This window comes from Typopeltis vanoorti, chromosome 20, assembly GCF_054136105.1.
Source record: "Typopeltis vanoorti isolate ZY-2024b chromosome 20, IOZ_Tvanoo_1.0, whole genome shotgun sequence".
NCBI classification, from domain to species: domain Eukaryota; kingdom Metazoa; phylum Arthropoda; class Arachnida; order Uropygi; family Thelyphonidae; genus Typopeltis; species Typopeltis vanoorti.
In genome coordinates, this window is record NC_143568.1 from 25,013,862 (window position 1) to 25,036,567 (window position 22,706).

Here is a 22,706-nt window from a genome sequence, read left to right on the forward strand (position 1 = left end):
ACTTTCAGTCATAAGACTGAGAATAAAATAATCCTGTCATACAGAAATAATTCTACACCACCAGCAAATGTTTGTTTGAGGTACTATAAATGGTGGTCATGATGCCACTAAAAGTAATCCTGGAATGCAGATACTAACTGCACTACCAGCAGTCCTAATATTTATTAACAGAAACCAGTGCTAGTGGAGACAAAACCACCACTAGTACCAGTAAAATAAATTAAAGTGAAAAACAAATGCAAGAAACCTAAGTACTTATCTTGCCGAAAACCGAGATCTCATCAGTGGGAGCCAGACCCACAGGCAGGGTGACCACTCAACAAAAATATTTAGCACCAACTTATGCAGGAAAAAAGGTACTAGATCTAAAAAAAAAAGTATTAAATTTTTATTTGCTTTCGTTCCAGTCACTCTATTTAGGGCATTTTACGGTATTACTACCTTATTATCATAGATGAACTCTATGTAAAACCGCTAAATTAACACGTGTATTACAAATATGAAAAAAAAGTCAAACTTGCCTCACTGTAGTCATCTATGAGTCCAAAGAGCTGCAGTTGTCAATCATCATAACAGAAGTCCCAATTGGTACAGCTACTCTAGCACTTAACGTGTATTAATTTAACATATAATTTTTGTCTCATTTTAATGTTGAAAATAATGTAACATTAAATTTTCAGTTATTTAATATGCTATTTACATATGTACAGGGGTTTCCACTCACAAGAAAAACACTGGAAGTATTTATTCATTATTTTTAACAGAACCTAAATTAACTCTTCAGAAATAGTAAAATCTGTAGCTGATAAATGTTTCAATTTTTCTTTTGTCAAAAGGAGTCCATTCATCAAGGTAGTTTGTAGTTGATTTCTAATTTTATTCTTATTTATTTTTGTGCTGAAAATATTCTTTCAGTTGCTGCTGATGAATGAGGGAGGCACAGTACAGCTTTAACTAATGTTGTTAAATTAGGAAACATTTGTTCTCCTACACCATTTTTCATTTCAAAAACTATTCCAAAAAACCATGAATTCTTAGCCTTTTTTCAATGCTTTTAAAGTCTTCAAAGTTGTCATTCTTTATATACATTTTCTATGTCTAAAAACTCACCATTGTCAGCTGTATTTCTCTTTTCAATGGGGTTCAAATTAGGCTGTGCATCAATAAAAAGTGGTTATTCATATTAAAATATTTAATTTTTCCACTTGTTTTCATTATTGTAATGATCTTATAATGCCAAGAAGTATTTGAATAGCAAAGAATATATTTTCATTGGCTAATACCATCCAGATTGCGTGGGTATGGGATCAGGGGGGAAGAGAAGGTTAGCGAACAGTGAAAAGGGAAGAAAAAAGTGGAAAAAAATAGGGAGGTGGGAGAAGAGAAAAATATTAAACTCATATGTCTAACTCTCATATTGTTATTTTAAATTATTATTATTATTCAGAAGAAAGAAAGTACTAGATCTGTTGGTGAACATTAAAAACTAGAACATTAAAAATTTATAAAAAGTACTAGTGGTGGTCACCCTGCCCAGAGGTGGTTTTAAGGTTGAAGTAATGCAGAAGTCATATTTTCATATACGAGTTGCCAAAAGGTGTCACACCTTATTATTAAATCACTCTGGATTAGAGAAGTTGTTGGAAGTTTTTTCACTTGGTTATACTATAAATTAAAGATACCAAGAAATTATATACTTGGCTTAATCCTTTATCCAAGTGTAAGCAAACAAAGTTTGCACCTGAAGTATTTTCAGATGCAGTTAACAGATTAAGCCAAGTATATAATTTCTTGGTATCTTTAATTTCTGATAAGAAGATAGGTTTTTCTCTTAGTGAGTGGAATGAGTTACTAGTAGAGGCACTGTGTGAACTAATTCAAGGAGCAGTACGAACTTAGTATGAGAGTTGAGTACATCATCTTGTGTAAGTCTGTAGATATTCTGAAAGTGCTTGGAAACATAATAATATTATTTTCCTTCCTAGCAGTATGCCAGTAATATTAAGAAATATTTCAATAAGCTAAGGATCATTTTATATTTCCATATCATCATAGTATACTTTCACATTCTTTGTAGGTGGTGCTCTCTGTGGACCTAGGAGATGGTTCTGGACCATTTCGTGCTATTAAGAGTTTCCAATCAAAATATGAAATGTGTGATGGACGGTGGCATACAATTACTGCTCAATATGCCCACAAGGCTGTTACTCTAAGAGTTGATATGTTTGATGTGGCATATGGCCTCAGTGAAAACATTCCTGCAAAACCTAAAACTGCTAGTTCTCTTTATATCGGAGGATTGCCAAGTAATTTTACATCAGTTTTGATTTTAAATTTAAAAAATAATTAATTTTTTACATTAAAAATATGTTTAATGAAAAAAAAAAGTCATGCTTTTTTATCTTGGAATGTGAAATACAAATTACTTTGATATGTGCTTAGTTGCTAATGTCAAATTTATCAATCCTACACCACACATAAGTATTTAATTCTTGTAGGTATAATATCCAACCACAAATGCAAAACCCCTTGACACTTCTGTGCATGGCAGAAAGCGAATTCATTCCAATAATAGGATAATCAATGTGTTTCATGGGATGAGTGTTTATATACATTAGAATTTTTTATAATTATTATATGTTGGAAAAATAGCTTTTCTTTTATGAAAATTCTAGTTTTTAAAGTGGTAACTATTATTAAAGTGGTAGCTAGTGATGAAAACATCAAGAAAAACTGCGGACGTGTTTTGAAGAGCTCCTGATTCAGATAAGTTTTTACTAGGAATAATTAGGTATATATGCGTAATTGTTTGAGTAAGAGCGGCTGTAAACGTTGTACGCTACCGGTATTATTAGTGTGGGTTTTTTTTTCCTTGTCTAAACTAAATTACGAAATCGTTATTATTAGACCTAGTAACCGGCAGAGAGAAAAAAAATGGCGGCGGCATTGTCATTCCATGATTTGAATGTAGATTTCAGTCGTTTCGTTAAGTGTGAGGTCTGTTATATGTATTCCTTCGATTACATAAATGATTTGTGGATGTTTAGTGCGGATGGAAGAAGGGTGTGTGCGAAGTGTGACCTGAACGAAGAACTAATGAATGCGAATATGAAATTGATGACAGAAAGTGCTAGTACCGATTGTATCGCGATTGCACGTTTGAAAGAAAAGGATGGTGAGCAAGAGAAGCGAAAAAATGTTAAAAAATCAGGAAAAAAGAAAAAGAGCGATTTGACAACCGTAACGGATGTTAAAAGGGACGAAAGTGAGGTGGAAAGAAACGAAATTGAGAGAACGAATGAAAGTAGAACTTGCGTAATGCAGAAATCGCAAGTAAAAAAAATCGAAAGAATAAATGATGGCGAAAGTTCGACGCATGTTGGACCGAAAGTACTGAAACAAAGAAAGATGAATGACAGTAAAAGTGAGAAGAATGATAGCGAAGGTTGGACGCATGTTAGTCCGAAAGTATGGAAACAAAGAAAGATAAATGAGAGTGAAAGTGAGAAGAATGATAGTGAAAGTTGGACGTATGTTGGACCGAAAGTACGGAAACAAAGAAGGATGAATGAGAGGGAATGTGAGAAGAGGGGGTCGAGAGTTAGAAAGTTAGAAAGATTTAATGATAGAGAGAATGTGTCGCGAGGTTCGGAAAGTGAATTAGATTGGATGAGGCAAGAAATGAAATGGATGCGGAATGAAATTAAGAGAATTCAGGTCAAAACTATTAAAATAAATCATGATGGCATGAAAGAGTTAACGAAAGATGAGCGAGTGGCGTTGTATGGCGACTCCATTATTAAAGGTGTGCTAGAGGATAAAATGCACAAGGTATGTTTTCCAGGCGGTAAAATAAGTAGAGTGATTGAGGCATTGGATATGAGGCGGGAGCGAGCAAAAGAGTTAATTGTATTAATTGGTACAAATGATTTGAGAGAGAACAAAGAGCATGTCAAAATGAATGTCAAGAGACTGCTTGGAAAGATAAAAGAGAATAGTGTGACAGGAAGGGTGGTCAGTGTGTTGCCTAGGTATGATTGTGGTGAAATGAGGCGGAGAGCAAGGATTATGAATGGTATTCTGGCTGAAATATGTGAGGAGATGGGAGTACAGTTTGTTAATGTGTGGAATGAGTTTGAGGGACGAAGTGAGCTGTATGGGAGCGATGGACTGCATTTGAGTGATTATGGTGTGAGTCGCTTGGAGAGACTGCTGCTGGAAGGTAGAGAAGTGAATAGAGAAAATGAATCAGATCGAGAGGGGAGTGATGTGGAAGAGCAGGAGAGTAAGACAGGAGAGATTGAAGAAGTGGAAATCAATGGAGAGGTGAGTGGTATGAGTATAGAAAATGAGAGAATGGGTGTGCAAGAGGAGCAGGGAAATAGGGAGGCCCAGGGTGGACAGGGATACACAGCGTGAGAAAGGTGGATGCTCCAAGAGGAGGTGAGAGCATGTGTAGGCAGGAAAGTAATGGGATGACCAGGGATCAAGAGGAAACAGATGTTGTTGCAAAGGGTTCTAAAATGAAGAAGCAGAAAGAGAAATGGCCCCAGTCCAGCATGGAGAGAGCACATCGAGTGAATGGTATCAGTGGAACTAGCTGTAGATCCAGAAATGAGTTGTTGTGTTTGTATACCAATGCTAGAAGCATAAGAAACAAGGCGGATGAAATGGTTGCACTAATTGTGTCTGTGTACCCAGAGATTGTTGGAATAAGTGAGACATGGTTAGATGAGGACGACATCCTGACAGGAATAGAGATGGAAAGGTATGATGTGTTTCGTGAGGATAGAAGGGATAAAAAGGGAGGGGGAGTGCTATTGATGATAGAGAAAGAGTTATGTCCATACAAGGTAGAGATGCAAGAGGGAAATAGGGCCAGTGGTTTTGAGGCAGTATGGTGTGAGATAGAGGTGAATAGAATCAAATACTTGGTGGGATGTTGTTATAGACCTGGTAATGTGGATGGTGGTGATAGTGAAATGTATATTCAAATAAGCCAAGCAAATAAGAAAAGGGTGATCATTATGGGTGATTTTAATTATGGCAATATAGACTGGAATGAAGAGATAGCGACTGAAGTAAAGAAAATGAGTTTCTTGAGTTTTTGAGGGATAACTACCTCAGACAGTATGTAACAGAGGGCACACGAGGATTAAGGGTCTTGGATTTGGTCATCTCATCGGAGGATGTAATTATAAATGAGGTGTCAAATCATCCACCAATTGGTGAAAGTGACCATGAGGTGATTACCTGGGTGGTTGCCAGCAGTGCAAGGACCCCTGTGAAAAAAGGGCATATGTGGAACTACAAGGGGAGTGATTATGAAGAGCTCAGGAGACAGCTTGCAGATGTAGCATGGAATGAGGAGTTAGCTGGAAAAGAGATCAATGCAGCTTGGGGGATTTTCAAAAACTATTTAGTAGATGCAATGTCTAAATGTATACCGCGGGTGAGAAGGTTAAATAAGGTAGGTGTGAGATGGATGAATAAAGAGATTAAGCATGCAATACAGAAAAAAAAGGCATTGTGGAGACAGCATAAGAGAAGTGGAAGTAACCAATTTCATGAGGTCTACAAAGACCAGGCAAGGAGGGTGACTTGGTTGGTGAGAGTAGCTAAAGAGAGGTATGAACAGCAGTTAGCTAATGAAGCCAAAAAGAATCCTAGGGAGTTCTTTCGATATGTAGCCAGCAAAAGAAAGAATGATTATGGAAGGATGACATTGATTGGAGGAAATGGTATAAAGACAGCTGTTGCAGAATGTGTTGTGGAGATACTTAATGAGCAATTCATAAAGATCTTTCAATCTTGTGAATGTGACTTCATGGAGAGATTAAGAGCAGTTGATGATGGGGAGGAGAGACTGACTGTAAGTGAGCAAGAGGTGTTTGGGGAGTTGAGTAAACTAGATGTAAATAAGGCTGTGGGACTTGATAATATATCACCACGTATTCTGAAGGAGTGTGCTAGAGAGTTGACACCTGCCTTGACATATTTTTTTAATACGAGTCTTGCACTTGGTCAAGTTCCTAAAGAGTGGAAGGAGGGCAAGATTGTGCCACTTCATAAAGGAGGTGATCGAACTCAAGCATCAAACTATAGGCCTATCTGTGTGTCAGGTGTTGTGGTTAAGTTGTTGGAGAAGCTTGTGAGAACTAGGATCCAGAGTTGGGTTGACAACAATGGTATAATCTTTGATGGACAGCATGGATTTGCTAAAGGGAGGTCATGTTTTAGTAATCTACTTACTTATTACAATAAAGTGACTGCTTCCTTGGACAGAGGAGAAGGATACACAGTAATATACTTGGATTTCGCAAAAGCTTTTGATAGAGTACCTCATGATAAGTTGACAGTCAAACTAGAGCAGATGGGGTTGGATATTAGATTAGTGCATTGGATTGGAGACTGGCTATCTGATAGGTATCAACAAGTTGTGTATGGGGGTGCAATATCCAGGAAAAGGAAAGTCACTAGTGGAGTGCCTCAGGGGTCTGTTTTAGGGCCATTACTATTTAACTTATATATTATTAATGATATTGGTGAAGATTTGGATGGAGATATTCAGTTGTTTGCAGATGATGCAAAGTTGGGACGAACCATAAAGAGTAGTGAAGATGTTGTGGCCTTGCAAGAAGACTTGAATAAATTGAGTGATTGGGCAAGCAAATGGGGATTGAGTTCAATGTTGCAAAATGTAAGGTTTTAAAATTTGGAAAACAAAGATGGGATGCAGAATTTATGCTTGGTGAGAATATATTGTTGGAAGTAGAGGAAATAAGAGATCTGGGGGTGATAGTGGATAAGGATCTAAAATTTAGGGGACACATCGCCAAAATTGTGAAGACAACACAAAGACTTCTGGGAATGATGCGGAGGACACTGACATGTAGAAGTAGGGAGATACTTGTTCCAATGTATAAGGCTTTGATTAGGCCACACATGGACTATTGTGCCCAGATTTGGTCACCGGGTTTTCAGAAGGATGAAGAGATGTTGGAAAGGGTCCAAAGGCGAATGACTAAGGTAGTTTCTGACCTCTGGAATGTCGAGTATGAGCAAAGATTGAAAAGATGTAATTTGCAGAGTCTAGTGGAGAGAAGGAAGAGGGGAGATATGATAGAGACCTACAAGTTGGTAAGGGATCAATGGTGGAGAAGTTCTACAGAGAATAGTGGGAGATCAGGGGAGAACCAGAGGTCATCCCTGGAAACTGTATAAGGAGGGTGTGAGTAAGGGAGTGAGAGGCAGGTTTTTTTCGTGCAGAGTTGTGAGTGATTGGAATGCCTTGCCTGAGAGCGTGGTGTCTGCAAGTAGTTTGAATGTGTTTAAGACACGGTATGATGAGATGTGTGTGTAAGATAAAAGGACCTCCTAGATGAGTCTTTGACTCCATGAGGTATTGTTTTAATAATAATAATATAACTATTTTGCTTGTGCAACATTTTTATGTAAAAGCAAAATTTTATGCAAAAGTACTTAATTTTGCATGTTGGTGATGAATTCGTATACACCTTATTCCTTTCTCCCCTTCAACATGAACTGACTGATTGTTCTTGGCAAAAATGCCAGCCAAGGAGTTCTTGCATTTGTGATCGGACAGTAGTCTGTTTTCTTTTACAGACTTACATATGATTACATAACTATTGGTGTACATAACTGTTGATTTCTAGCATTTTACTGAAAAATCAGCCAGGAAATGTTGATTTAATGCTCCCTGATTGGCATACTTGAAATTACATGCTTGTTTTCTATCCAAATGAGAGATATTAGAACATCATCTAAACTTTACTCAACTACTTCACTTTTTAGCAACATTCTGCTTCATCTGTGTGTACATTATAATAAATATTTCTATGATTAATGAACAGTGCCTTGGTGAATAATTTTTCAGCCTCCTAACATGTGCAACAATTCTCCATCCAATGCATCACTCCAATTAAGTTATCTAGTACATAAAGGTATTCTTTGTGAGTTAACAAACACTGTGAACTCATAAAAATTCTCTTCTGGAAGTATCATGCTGAGTAATTTAGAACTTCACTTTATTATTACTTTGGGAATATAATGCATTACAAAACTGATGTCTCAAATAAATTTAAGTGACTTACTCAAAAAAAAAATACATTCAATATGGTAGTAAATAAGCAGTTTAATCGATAAAATCATTTCATTCTATAGAGAAATATAATTTCATTTATTTTTTTATTATACTGAATCTTTCATTCACACTCATAGCATTCTCAACACACTTCAGCAATGCATTCCACCCATCCACTACTCTCTGTGTAAAAATCTCATTCTCCCCACTAACTCTACCTCTCCATGTGGAGCACCTTTATATAGTAGAAGGGAACTCCCCATGATGGTACTGGCCCTGTTAGTATATCAGTTTTATCTATTCTTGTCTTATTGTATTCTTCAATTTTCCTGAGACTTTTTTTTACTATCCTATCTTCCATACCACCATAATTAGGATCCAATGCCATGCAGTTAGGGTACCCCTGGCATTCCACTTCCATGTGAAAGTGGAATGCCATGTGTATTCATTGCTTGCCAGATGTTGGGCATACACGTGACATCATAGTGGGTTGCAAACTCTGTGCTGAATTTTTCCTTCATTTGAGAATGAGTCTTTCATCCTTGAGTTTATCAGAAGAGCTCAATGCAGTACAGAAACCATATGCTCATCGACCATCAGAAATAATAGACAAAAGGCATCAGTGTCACCTACAATTATGATGAGTTGGATATTGGATTGGAGACTGGCTATCTAATAGGTATCAACAAGTTGTTATGGGGAGGAGTGATATCCAGCAAAAGGAAAGTTACTAGTGGTGTGCCTCATGGGTCTGTTTTAGGGCCATTGCTGTTTAACTTGTATATTAATGATATTGGTGAAGATTTGGATGGAGATATTCAGTTGTTTACAGACGATGCAAAGTTGAGACGAACCATGAAGAGTAGAGAAGATGTTGTGGCCTTACAAGAAGACTTGAATAAATTGAGTGATTGGGCATGGGGATGTCAGTTCAGTGTTACAATATGTAAGGTTTTAAAATTTGGAAAACAAAAATGGCATGCAGATTTATGCTTGAGGAGGATATATTGTGGGAGGTGAAGGAAATAAGAGATCTGGGAGTGATAGTGGATAAGGATCTGAAATTTAGGGGACACATAGCCAAAATTGTGAAGACAATACAAAGGCTTCTGGGAATGATGCAGAGGACACTGACTTGTAGAAGTAGGGAGATTCTTGTTCTTCCATTGTATAAGGCTTTGATTAGGCCACACATGGACTACTGTGTGCCCAGATTTGGTCACCTGGTTTTCAGAAGGATGAAGAGATGTTGGAGAGGGTCCAAAGGTGACTGACTAAGGTAGTTTCTAACCTTTGGAATGTCGAGTATGAGGAAAGATTGAGAAGATGCAACTTACAGAGTATGGTGGACAAGAGGAGGAGGGGAGATATGATAGAGACCTACAAGTTATTATAGGATCAATGCTGGAGAGGTTCTACAGAAAATAGTGGGAGATCAGGAGAGAACCAGAGGTCATCAGTGGAAGCTGTATAAGGAGGGTGTGAGTAAGAGAGTGAGATGCAGGTTTTTTTTCATGCAGAGTTGTGAATGACTGGAATGCCCTGCCTGAGAATGTGGTGTCTGCAGAGAATTTGAGTGTGTTTAAAGCACGGTATGATGAGCTGTGTGTGTTTGATAAAAGGACCTCCTAGATGAGTCTTTGACTTCATGGGATCTTGGGTAATAATAATAATATGAACATCCATTTGAGAAAAAGTCACCCTTCATTATCCAGAAGGGTTTGGAAGGGTTGGCAGCATCTCCAAAATCAGCAAAAACTCTGTTCAGGATACATTCTTGTTGAAACAATCAAAGCAACTCCTTTGTGCAACATCATTTGAGAGAATAACAATCACAGTAATCTCCCCCCCCCTCCCATCACACACACAAACACACGCTTTGAACTTTTTTACTTGAGTAGAAATATCAGAGTGTGACCTCCTGAATGATCATGATGAGAAGATCTGCTCCAAATTGAAAGGTCAAAGAGCAACAGCCATAAGAAAAATTCTGATACACAGAACACAGCCAAAATTGTGAAGGCAACACAAAGGCTTCTGGGAATGATGCGGAGGACACTGACTTGTAGAAGTAGGGAGATTCTTGTTCCGTTGTACTGAGCCTATCTTACATTTAATACCCACCAAAACTCAACAAAAGTAAGGTAACTGCGCTGTTAAACTATATACTTCACGATTTCTTTTACCACAAGGGTGGCACCTGCGCTATTGTGAGATCTGACATTGCTTGTCAGAGAGTGGCTAATTTAAAATCCCCTGCTTTTGACCTCTTCTGGTTTGAGGTTTCCTTCTCTTGCATTTACTGGTCTCCAAATTCTGAAAACCACTATGACTTATCTTCCTATCCTTGAAGATTAGCCATCTATAATCCAACTATCCAAATAGTAAGATCATCTTCTTAGGTGGCATCCACAATTCCAACTGGCTCCATTTTTCCAACACCACCAACCAATTAAATTAAAGATGCCAAGAAATTATATTCTTGCTTAACCTTTTATCTTTTATCCAAGTGTAAGCAAACAAAGTTTGTGTGTGAAATATCTTCACAACTAAGCTAAGTAGCTTAGTATATAGAAGCTAAAGACTTCACATTAATTGCCTTAATATTCCATAATGCAGTGCACATATCCTTTTGGGTGTATATAATGCAGTGCATTATGGAAAGGGCCACTGCCCAGATGGGTGTTGACCTTTATTGAGGTCTCATCAGTGGGAGCCAGACCTGATCTCAATAAAGGTCGAAACCTGTCTGGGCGTGCATAATGCATAGCATTATGCACGCCCAAAAGCATCCTATTAATTGCCTTAGTATCCCATAATGCAAAGCATTATGAGATACTAAGGCAATTGATGTGAAATCATTAGCCTCATACACAAACTTATTTTGCTTACACTTAGATAAAGGATTAAATAAGAATATAATTTCTTGGGATCTTTAATTTAATTTTTTTAAAATTTAATTTAATTTAACCAACTGAAAATCTTTCAACAACCATGAACTAATCTGGACAAGATGTGGAAGCCTTTGCTATAAGCAATGACCTAACACAAATTGTACATCTGCCTACTCTAATTCTTGATAATCCTGTTCACTCTCACAATAATTTCAATCTTTTCACCAGTTCTTCCAGATACACTGGTGTGTCTCTTCTCTAGCAGCCCCTTCCTCCAACCACTCCTATCCTTGTGCTCTTTGGCACAACATGGAAAGTGAAATGACCTTTTGAATTTTTACTCATCCTTTGCAACTATTGCTTCCACTCTTCTTACCCAAATTCCTATTCCAAGCAGGTCACAGAAATTATCATCATTGTCATGAATGTCTTCATTCCTCATTCTACCCAAAATTCTCATCCACTTTCCAAGTCCTGGTTCAACAGAAAGTGTACCAAAGCAGTTGAACAAAAAAAAATTCAGCTTACTACAGGTGGATTGCATCAAGAACCTCCATCTTCACACTCAGTTTACAATAATAATGTTCATATGGGGTTGCCCCCATTCTCTCCCATGCTTTTAGAGTGGGTTGAGCCCCTCCTAATGAGGTATTAAGTACAATAAATGCAAAAGGGTCATCAACAGATCTAAATCCAGCTTCACCAAGACCAACAGCATAAAACTTAGAAGAGGAGAAGTAGAAATGTTAGAAGAGGAGCTTACCACAATGTTGAACATTGACCTTTGGACGATCCTTTTTGACATATCAAGTGCTTCAACAGACAAAGAATTTCAAAAAAATACAATGTTGGCGCATCAAGAAATATGAAAATCTACTAAAAAAAACTCAGCTTCCAAGTCTCATCTAACACAGTAATAAAATTATCATCCTTCACCCTGAAGTAATTAGCATACTCGCACATGGCTATAACTATGCTCTAGCACCTAAAAAAATTCCCACAGAAGAAATAATGATCCAAGTACAATCAATAAGGTATCCTCAGCTTTTCCAACCATATTGCCAACAACATCAAACTGAACATAGTCAGTGTACTCACTCATGCTAAACCACCAAAACACAACCTCTCAAGAAAATAATTTGAAGCTCTACAAGAAATTAAAAACAACAGAATAGTAATTACCAAAATGGATAAGAGAAATGCCACTGTGGTTTTAAACCAAACAGATTAAGCTTGCCTCCAGATCATTCTACCTAACTAGCTTCCAATAGACTATGATCGCACCAGTATAATGAAAACACTCCATAAGCTCCTAAAAAGGTTACTTCTTGGCCTGTGGAAGTGATAAAACTAAAACCATATAACTCTAGCCCCCCCCCCCCCAGATATCTGGACTACCAAAAATCCATAAACAAAATGTGCCATTATGTCCCATTGCAGATGTCACTGATTCATCCAGTTACAAATTAGCCAAACATTTAGACAAAGTGTTCACACAATATACTGGTAACACACCTTCACACATAAAAAACTCAGCCCACTTTAAAGCCAGTATAGAAAACCTCACACTCCAACACACTGACATAATGGTCAGTTTTGATGTCTCCTCTTTATTCACTGATATCCCACTCGAAGATACCTTAGACTGCATTCAAGCCATATTTCCTCTCAATATCTCAGCTCTGTTTCAGTTCACCATGAACTCAGACTATTTTGTTTCCAAGGAAAATTCTACAAAGAAACAGCCATGGATTCTCTACTTTCTCCATTCATGGATAATTTCTTCATGGAGACTTTTGATGAAAAAGTCTTAAACTCTGTCCCACTGAAACCTACTGTTTGGCTACGCTATGTGAATAATGTTCGCTATTTGGCCACATGACCTGGATACACTCCACAATACAATTTTGTAACACACTTAAACAATCGACACCCTAGGATCCAGTTTACCTTGGAAAAAGAAAACAACAGTCTCTGATTTCATGCCAGCCTGATGGATCCCTAGCTTTCTCTGTTTACAGAAAACCTACACACAGGTAGATATATTCTCCAGAAGTCATGCCTCCCCCCTCCCAACAATATGGGATTATAAAAACTTATATAACAGTGCAAAATTAATCAGTTCTGATAACTTAAACATATTCTCAACACTTTCTTAGCCAATGGTTGCAATCTCCCAAAAAATATTAAAATCCTGTAACCAACTCCCCCCAACCTCTCTCACACACACACACACCCTTTCAGTGCAAAGATTACTCAAGATCTATAACCATCCCATATATCCAGGACACATCTGAAAAATTGACAAAAGTCCTAAGGAAACACAACCTTACAACCACATAAAAAATTGGCATCTGCTCTACCAAAGACCAGACACATTCCCTAGACCTACCAGGTCCCTTGCAGTTGCAAACTGAACTATGGCCGAACCAGTAGGACAGCCAATATCAGAATTTTTGAACACAAGGACAACATCCAGTTCCATGAAGAAAGCCTCTCAGGACTTGCTGAACATGCTTTGGACACCCATGCAGGATACACTTGCAGAAGGCCACTCTTTCTTACACCGCAGCAAATACAAATATGAAAGGCTATTCGTCAGATCTACCTCAGCCCTGCAAAACTTTCCAAACCTCCTCAAATTTTGGTGCATGAAACTGTCCCAAATTTGGGAAGCTCATTCTCAGATTTTGAGCCCAATGGCCAAGACTACCCAATTTAGCCCACTAGGGGATGCCATTTAGGACTCTAGGCCTGACTTTGGTTGCCTTTATTCAGCTTCATATGCCCAGTGTTAGCGCCTGCATGCACATATCATTGTTTTTTGTGATCTGTGATGATGGCAATGTAACGCTGCATTGTAATGGAACCAAGTGCAAAGTAGTCAGAAAAGACCCAAACAGAGCATGGGGTATATTTCTTAAATATCCTACTGCATCAAATCTGATGGCTTTTAAACATGCTCAAGCCAAAGCAAGTTATGTAATAATCAGAGTCAAAAAAAAAAAAAAAAAATCTTGGATGCAATATACATCATCGTTTAATCAAAGATGCAAAAATTGTATGGAATTCAAATGTGAAAAATTAAGGGTAAATATAGAATGCACCATTTGCATTCTATATCTACTTATGGATGTATTGTTGCTGATCTCAAAGCTATTGTTAACACTTTGGGAGAAAAGATTTCTAGAATCTGAGCAACAACTTCATGTCCTTCTGAGTTTTTAATATTGAAAGAGCTGTACATTCAGCTATTCATTATGGAGGAACTAAAAAGAGCTCTTTTACTATGTCAACCCAGTGTAGTAGGTCCTGATGACATCCATTATGAGATGCTTAAACATTTTCCATCTTCTTCTATGGATCTCCTAATCTTACTATACAACAGAATACTTCCAGATGAAGAGTTTCTAGATTCTTGGCATAAGTCAATTATCATTTCCATCCCAAAACCAAGAAAGTATCAACACAAGTAAACAATTATTGACCTAGTGCTCTGACAAGCTGTCTGTAATATATTTTGGAGAAAATGTCACATGGTGATATATCATCAATTCCTGCTGCCGTATTAACATCAAGTTTTCTTGGTTTCCCATATACTGCTTATTCACTCACAGTCGGTCTCTTCTCCCCCCCCCCTTCCATTTCCATTGCTCTCCAACACCACATGATGTCACATTCACAAGGATGAAAGACATCCATTGCAAGCTATCTTCTGAGCTTTTCATAATAATTAGCCATGTAGTTCCACATATATCCTTTCCTCACATGGCTGGCAACCACCCAGGTATTCGCTTCATGATCACTCTCACCAACCAAAGAGAGATTTGACATTTATAATGACATCCTCTATGTGAGAACTTAGATTCTTGGATCAAAGCCAGAATCTCAGTTCTCATGTACCCTCTGCTGCATACTGACTAAGGTAATTCTCTCTCAAGAACTCGAGAAATTCACTTTCCTTAATTTCAGATGCTATCTCATCATCCCATTCTGTATTTCCATAATTAAAATCATCCATAATCCCTTTTCTTATTTGTTGGTTAATTTGCTCATACATTTCACTGTCACCATTCTCTGTGTTATCATGTCTATAGCAACATCCAGCTAAATATTTCATTATATTAACCTCTATCTCACACTATACCACTTCAATACCACTGTCACTATTTCACCCTTGCATCTCTATATTGTACAAACATAGCTTCTTTTCTGTCATCTAGGGTACACCACCTTGTTTTTTAGTTTATCTGCAAGAAAAATATCATACCTGTCCATCTCTGTTCCTGTCAGGATGTCCTCTCCTCATCCAGCCACGTCTCGCTTATTCAACAAACTCAATCAATGCAACAACTTCATTCCTATGGATTAGAGATAGTTTTTGGAAGTTTTTCCACTTGGTTTAATCCTTTATCCAAGAGTAGGCCAACAAGTTTACACCTGAACTATTTTCAGGACTGGGGAAACTCGTATATAGAAGCTTATAATTTCACATCACTTACCTTAGTATCTCATAATGCAAGGCATATATCCTTACGGGTATGTACAATGCTATGCATTATGGGAAGGGTCACTACCAAGACTGGTTTTGAGCTTTATTGAGGTCTCGTCAGTGGGATCCAGACTCTAAGGTGATACCAAGGTTGAAGTAATGCAGATATCATATTTTCATATACGAGTTGCCAAAAGGCTTTAATTTAGTATAACCAAGTGGAAAAACTTCCAACAACTATCTCTAATCCAGAATATTTCAATAATAAGGTCTGATACCTTTTGGCAACTCGTATATGGAAATATGACTTCTGCATTACTTCAACCTTGGTATCACCTCTGTTCTGGCTCCTACTGACAAGACCTCAATAAAGGTCGAAACCAGTCTGGGTAGTGACCCTTCCCATAATACATAGCATTATACATCCACCGTAAGGATATGTGCTTTGCATTATGGGATACTAAGGCAAGTGATGTGAAGTTATAAGCTCCTATATAAGAGTTTCTCCAGTCCTTGAAATAGTTCAGGTGCAAACTTGTTTGCCTACACTTGGATAAGGGATTAAACCAAGTATATACCATATTTGCCGGCGTATAGGACGCACCCCCCTTTTTTTGTACACATTTTTTAGGAAAAAAAAATTTATCAGTATTTCAAATATAAAGTAATAAGTAGGTCTACTTTCAACAAATACCTAATCTAACTAAGAAAGAGTACCCACCTTTTAATCGTCAAAACCCTGAAATTCATCTCCAGAGCTAAATGAAGAGACACTTGATACCTATTCTAAATCAGAATCTGAGTCCTCTTACAACAATTTGTCCTCTGTACCATCCAGTGCATTACTAATTCCACACTTCTTAAATGATTTAACCACTGTCTCAGTTTTAACAGCATTCCATGAAGCTTTGACCCACTCACAAACTTGCGAAATGCTAGGCCTCTTCCTTTTTCCTGATGGCATAACCTCAAAATCTGAAGACTTCATCCAGCTGTTCCATTTCTCCTTCATAAATCCCTTAAATGGTTTATTAATACAGACATTTGAAGGTTGAAGCTGACTAGTTAGACCTCCTGGAATTACAGCTGAGTTTTCAATTCCTTGAGTTTATTTGTAACATCGTCTGTTCTGTGAGAATGAAACTGATCCCATACTAGCATGGCAGGCTTCTTCAACAGTCCACCAGGGCGCCTAGACCAATGTACAAACACTCCTTTAAGCAGTTTTTCTTTGGGTAGCGTCTTCCTTTTAAAAATCAATGGCAGCAGTTTTGTCCCATCAGCATAGCAGGATAAAACAGCCATGTAGTGAGTTTTTTCATGCCCCGAAGTTTTAATAGTAACACTTTTAGTGCCCTTGGAATATACAGTTTTGTTTGAGGGCACATCAAAAGTCAGCAGAACCTCATCCATGTTTCCTATTTTGCGCAAGTTCAAAATTTTCTCGTTTCCTTGCATTAATGACGAATCGATGAAATTCAATAATTTTTTCTTCATATTCATCTTCTGTGATATTTTTGTTTTAGTCTGCATACATAGCTGGTTTCTCTCCATGAATCTTGAACACCATGATGTTGATCCAGTAAAGTTGGCGATCCTTCTGTTAGTGGCTATCGCTTTCGCTTGATGAATAATCATTTTTGTAGACACTGAAAGTCCAGCTTTTCTGTGGTCTAAAATCCAAGTATTCAGTTCTGCCTCAAGTTCTAGCCATTTTGCAGTTCCACTTCGTAGGTTATGTTTACTGTGAGTTGCTTTTTTAAATCCTCTTCCTGATTCTGCCAAGTTCTTATCATTATTTATCAGTTTGGGGTGGTCCAAAATGCCTCTCTGCAGCCCTGTTTCCATGTTCTTTAGCGTATGCAATATTGTAACAGTGCCGACGTTTTTCAGCCATAATTTGCCAAGAAATTTAGAGAAAATTTAATGGCAGAAATTTATCACCGTTCACAACTGCGACAACAATTGGAAAGTTTAAATGAACAGGACACAGCTGTGATCATCGATGACAGCGCATGCGCATCCACTGAACTCTACGTCAGTGTTTCTCAAAGTATGGTATGCGTACCCCCGGGGGTACATGAAAGGTCTTCAGGGGGTCCATGGCAATTTTTGGTTATGCATCATTAATGCATGGAATAAAATTTAATGTATCCGTGAAGTTCGAGATCGTAAAACGTTCCTATTGTATCACTGAATAAGGTACAGAGACATCTGCAGGCTGTGCAATATGTTTCTCAACAAACAGTGCAATTAGAAACAACTGGAGTAAAAACGGCACTAACTAATGAATCGCATGTCTCCCTCCCACAGAAAATGCTTTATGACTCAAGCAAAACCACATGTTGCCGGTGCAACATATGATTTTGTTTGAGTGAACGTGTTAATATGAAGAAATATATAGTGAATGTGTTTCAGATATTATATAAGGAATTCAGTCGAAGAGAATTAGCATTTCAACTCAACTGTTGGCTTGTCTTTGTCATTTAGTAGCACGATCTTTTGTTAATACTGCACCAGTCATATGAACGCCTTATTTTCCTCAAAGAACGTCTAGTTTCTCAAACTTCAGTCATATGGATGTCTGAAGTTTGAGAAACACTGCTCTATGTAACTGGAATGCTCTCACACACACTGCAAGGAAGCCATAATAAAGAAATCGCATAACTCGGAACAGAGAAAATTTCCAGAAATGAAAATAATAAAAAACTAAGTATTGGCGTATAAGTTGCACCCTGTTTTTCAGACCCATTTTCAAAGAAAAAAGGGCGTCTTATACAGCAAATACGGTAATTTCTTGGTATCTTTAATTTATAACTTCATTCCTAGTTGTTTCTGATACTTCCTGCATTCATATACAAACATAACAGTTCGTCTGTGGATCAATAACAGATTTCACCAATATCACTTGTTAGATGTGACTTCTCCATGCCTTTCAAGCCATTTCTCTCTCTCTCTCTCACATTACCTATCCTTGTACCCTCATCAAACCTAACTGTTCCTCCCCTCCCAACAACCACCACCACCATATCCCAGGCCATCCATTCTTTTCTTGCCTTATCACATTGTGTCCTGCTGTCTATCCTGAATTCCCTCCTCCCCATGTCCCTGTCTGTCTTACACACTTGTTCTCTCATCCTCCACTCACACTACCTACTTTTCAATTAATAAGCACCACTTCAATTCCTCCTTCCTTACTCTTGTGATCTTCCACATTACTTCTTACTTGCTCAAATCCAATCTCTGCACTCATTATTATCCTTTCCAGCAACCACCTCTCCAAATGATTCATAGCAGGGTTTTTTCTCCCGGAAACTCGGGTTTTTCATCCTGCATACAGACAAATCAGCCCTTCAGAACACATGCAATTTACAGACAAAAAATACTAGTTGTGGTGAGCGGTAGATGGTATTGATTCAGATGATTGGTAGTAGAGGTTTGGTGTAGTGGTGGAGACAGTTGTATAGTAGGCGTCTTCCCACGATGAGTCTTTGGACTCCTTTGAGGCATCACGAATAAGAATAATATATGAAACCCGCTTAAATGCAGTATGTCTTTCTTATATAATTCTATTCATCCTTCAAACTGCACATTCACGTTCCACACATTTACAAACTGCACTCCTTTCTCTTCACATATTTCTGCTAACATATTATTCATAATCTTTGCTCTCTGCCTCATCTTATCACTATCATACATGTATAATACACTGATTACCTTTGTCTTGTCAGATGTCATCTCCTTCCAGGAGGTTGACTATCATGAGCTTCCACCATGTACAGTTTTATGCTTCTCTTTTGCATTCTTCATAGGACAAAAGGTCCAGTCCATAATGTTTCCCATCCAATCTGTTCTTTATCTTCCTCTTCTTCTTTTTCCTTGTATCATTCCTTCTAGAAGTGTTTTTTTGTAGGGATTCATGCCTTAGTATGTGATCAAGGTAGGTGGTTTTCCTTTTCTTAATGGTTTTCAACAGATTCCTATCTTCTCCAATCATTTCTAAATTAGTTTTTTTTTTGGCAGTCCATGGGACTCTAAGAATTCTTCTGAGGATCCACATCTCAAAGGCTTTTAATTTATTTTCACAATATTTTGATATTGTCCAGGCTTCTGCTCCATATAGCAGTGTTCACCACACAGCATTTGGATAGCCTAATTCTTGTTTTTGTGTGGATTTCCCTTCAGGTCAGAATGTTTTTCATGCTAATGAAGGGTGATCTAGCAATTTCTATTCTTCTTAATATTTCTGTTCACACTTTCCATTCTCTGTAATTAGGTGACCCAAATATATATAACTCTCTACTTGATCTAAAGTATTTCTTCTGATCTTAATACTTATATCAGGTATTTTTCCTTTTTCTCTTGTTACCAGCATGGTTTTGGTTTTTTTGAAGGTCTTTGTTATTTTCAGCTAGCAGTACTGTATCATCTGCATATCTTAAGTTGTTTATATTCCTGCCTCCTATGTTGACTCTTTTAAATTCTTCTAATTGCTGGAAGATATTTCCAGTATAGAGGTTAAACAATATAGGAGAAAGAACACAGCCTTGTCTGACACCCTTCTTTACTGGGAATTCCTCCGAGATTTCTCCTGATATTTTTATTGAGGCAGTTTGCTCCCAATATAGATTTATCAGTAATCTGGTATCTTTACCATTTACTCCTAAATTTCTGATGCATTTGATTAGTTGTTCATGTTGTATATTGTCAAAGACCTTTGTGTAGTCAATAAAACATAAGTAAATTTCTTTCTGCTTCTCCAGATATCTTTCTATAATAGTTCTAATGTTGAAGAGTCCTCTAGTTCCTTTATTTTCCTGGAAACCAGATTGTGTTTCATTAATTTCCATTTTGATTTTATGTTTATTTCTTTCTAGGATGATATATAACATAACTTTTTCTATCTGACTGATCAGACTGATTGTTCTGTATTCTTCACATTCAGAACAATCAGTTGATTTTTTTTTTAGGTATTGGTAGGAACGTTGAGTGTTTAAAATCTTTTGACAGGTATCCAGTTTCGTATATTTTATTACATATGTCAGTCAGTGATCTTATAGCTTTATCATCTAAAGCCTTTAGATATTCTGCCATAATTCCATCCATTCCTGGAGCTTTTCCCGATTTCAGTTTCCTAATGGCATTTGTTACTTCCCAGGTAAGAATAGTAGGTCCTTCCAAATCTTCTTTGGATTACCATCTTGATTACCTTTACTATTGCACTATTATCTTTTATTCTTCAACTACTGCTTTATGCATCTATTATTCCTACTATATCTAAATAGTAGAATGAATCACTCATCAAATAGCATTGCTGGACATTTTAGATAAAATTGTTTTTTTTTTCTTTCAGATGGTCGTCCACAGGGTGTACTTTATGAAAATAATAATTTTACAGGATGTCTTCGAAATGTGGCCATTAACGATAGACGGGTTGATTGGATAGATATGGCCTCACTAACTAAGGTTGTTCCTAATTCATGCCCCTCTTTCTAGCAACCAAATTCTGTGTTCTAAATAGTTGTAAAGTTAATTTATTTTGAAATGAGAGTTTCTGTGTGAAAAAGAGTGGTGCTGTATAGATGTATTTATGTAATTATATTTTCATGAATTCACCTGCCTTTCTTGTCACAGTCAAAACAGGGTAATTTATCCCATTCTCTAAAATAAGTAATGCCATATGTACAGTATAGTATCTTTTGTTAATCATCAATGTCAAAATGTGTTCAGAATCATTATGTTTCTATGTAATTAAATCTCTTCTTCATCACATTTTGGTTTTCTTATGTAAATCAACAAAAAACATTAAACTTACCTGTTATGCTATAAGAACAATCAACATGCTTTTTAACTCTTCACACAAAATAAATAAAATCATCTAGAATGGGGATTCCTAATCTTTGTCATTTTTTCAAATCCCTACTAAAATAAAATAAAATAATAATAAAAAAAACTCATACATTCCCTTAGTTTGGAGGGTGAGTGCAAAAATCGTCTTTTCTTATCAGCCGTTATATTAAAAAATTTAATAGTGATGTGTTCCCAAAATTTACAAGTTAGAGGGGGGAAAAAAACAAACAAACAAAAACTACTATTATTGACTAGAATAACTGTACAGGTCATTTTAACTTTCATGAAACTTATTTTTGCCTTGATTTAATTTTTTGACATCTTCAGGACAATTATATAGAAAGAACTATAAACAGAAATTTTGTAAACTACCTCTTATGTAGGTAGTGTTTATATATATATCATTCAATGCTCTTGAACGTTTGTAATTCTTTCTGTATTGGTCTTGAAAATAAAATTATGGCAAAATATACATAAACCTCTATTAACTGTCAATCTAATGATTAACTTTCATGTTTGTTTTCACAGGAAAACTAGTGATAATTTTGTCATTTAAAATAATTGATTTTTCAGTCCCAATATTAAAATTGTTCTCAAGAGCTAAACACACACAATACATACATCTTCAAGGCCCATCTTTCCTAATTGGGTTGTAGGAGCAGCAGCTGCAAGAGGAACTTCCAATAGTCACGATCCTCCGCCACCAAGTTCAGGTGTTCTGGTGGGACTCCCAGTCGTGTCTATCCAGCAAGTCCTTGGCCTTCCACGTGACCTCCCACCCTCTGGCTTGGCAAAGAGGGCTTGCTGGGGGGGGAGCCTTTCTTGTGGCATTCTGACCAGGTGCCCGTACCAACGTAACCGTGATCTCTCAACACGGAGAAGCAATGGTTGAGTATTGAGGGTTGCCCGAATTGCAGAGCTTCTGACTGTCGAGTCTTTTCAGCCCCGCAAACCCTCGAAGGAACCTCATTTCAGCAGCTTGGATTCGTGTCCAAAACACACAGTGTTATTGCAGGCGTAGACTTCTGTGGCTAATTGGTTCAAAAGATATATTTTGGTGATTACACCACATTTTTTTATTATTCAGTTATATAAAACACTGAAATAATAGTTCCCGACAAGTTTCGTAAATTGTAGGATTTACATCTTCAGGGGGTAAATAGTATAACTTAAAGTTTAAACAAGAGAATCTTGAATCTTTTTAAACATTGTATAAACAATACTTTTTTCACCTATAAAGATAGAATCTGGGAACAAAAAGAAGGACTGGCCATGGGTTCATCATTATCACTGGTATTAGCTAACCTATTTATGGAAAAGTCTGAAAACAATGCTGTTAAGAATTACTATAAAAAACCAAAAATAT

General features: G+C 37.1%; 1 protein-coding gene across 1 annotated transcript in view; it reads left to right on the plus strand.

The window, feature by feature from the left end:
• The window catches only part of LOC150095284 (laminin subunit alpha-1-like), a 1,249,242-nt gene extending 1,227,980 nt beyond the window's left edge, over positions 1–21,262 (plus strand). The window contains exons 64-65 of the mRNA XM_090410638.1: positions 2,078–2,306; positions 20,844–21,262. Of these exons, the coding sequence (XP_090266764.1) occupies positions 2,078–2,306; positions 20,844–20,986 (372 nt within the window). The 3' untranslated portion in view covers positions 20,987–21,262. The remainder of the gene's footprint in view (positions 1–2,077; positions 2,307–20,843) is intronic.
• The last annotated feature ends 1,444 nt before the right edge of the window (positions 21,263–22,706 follow it).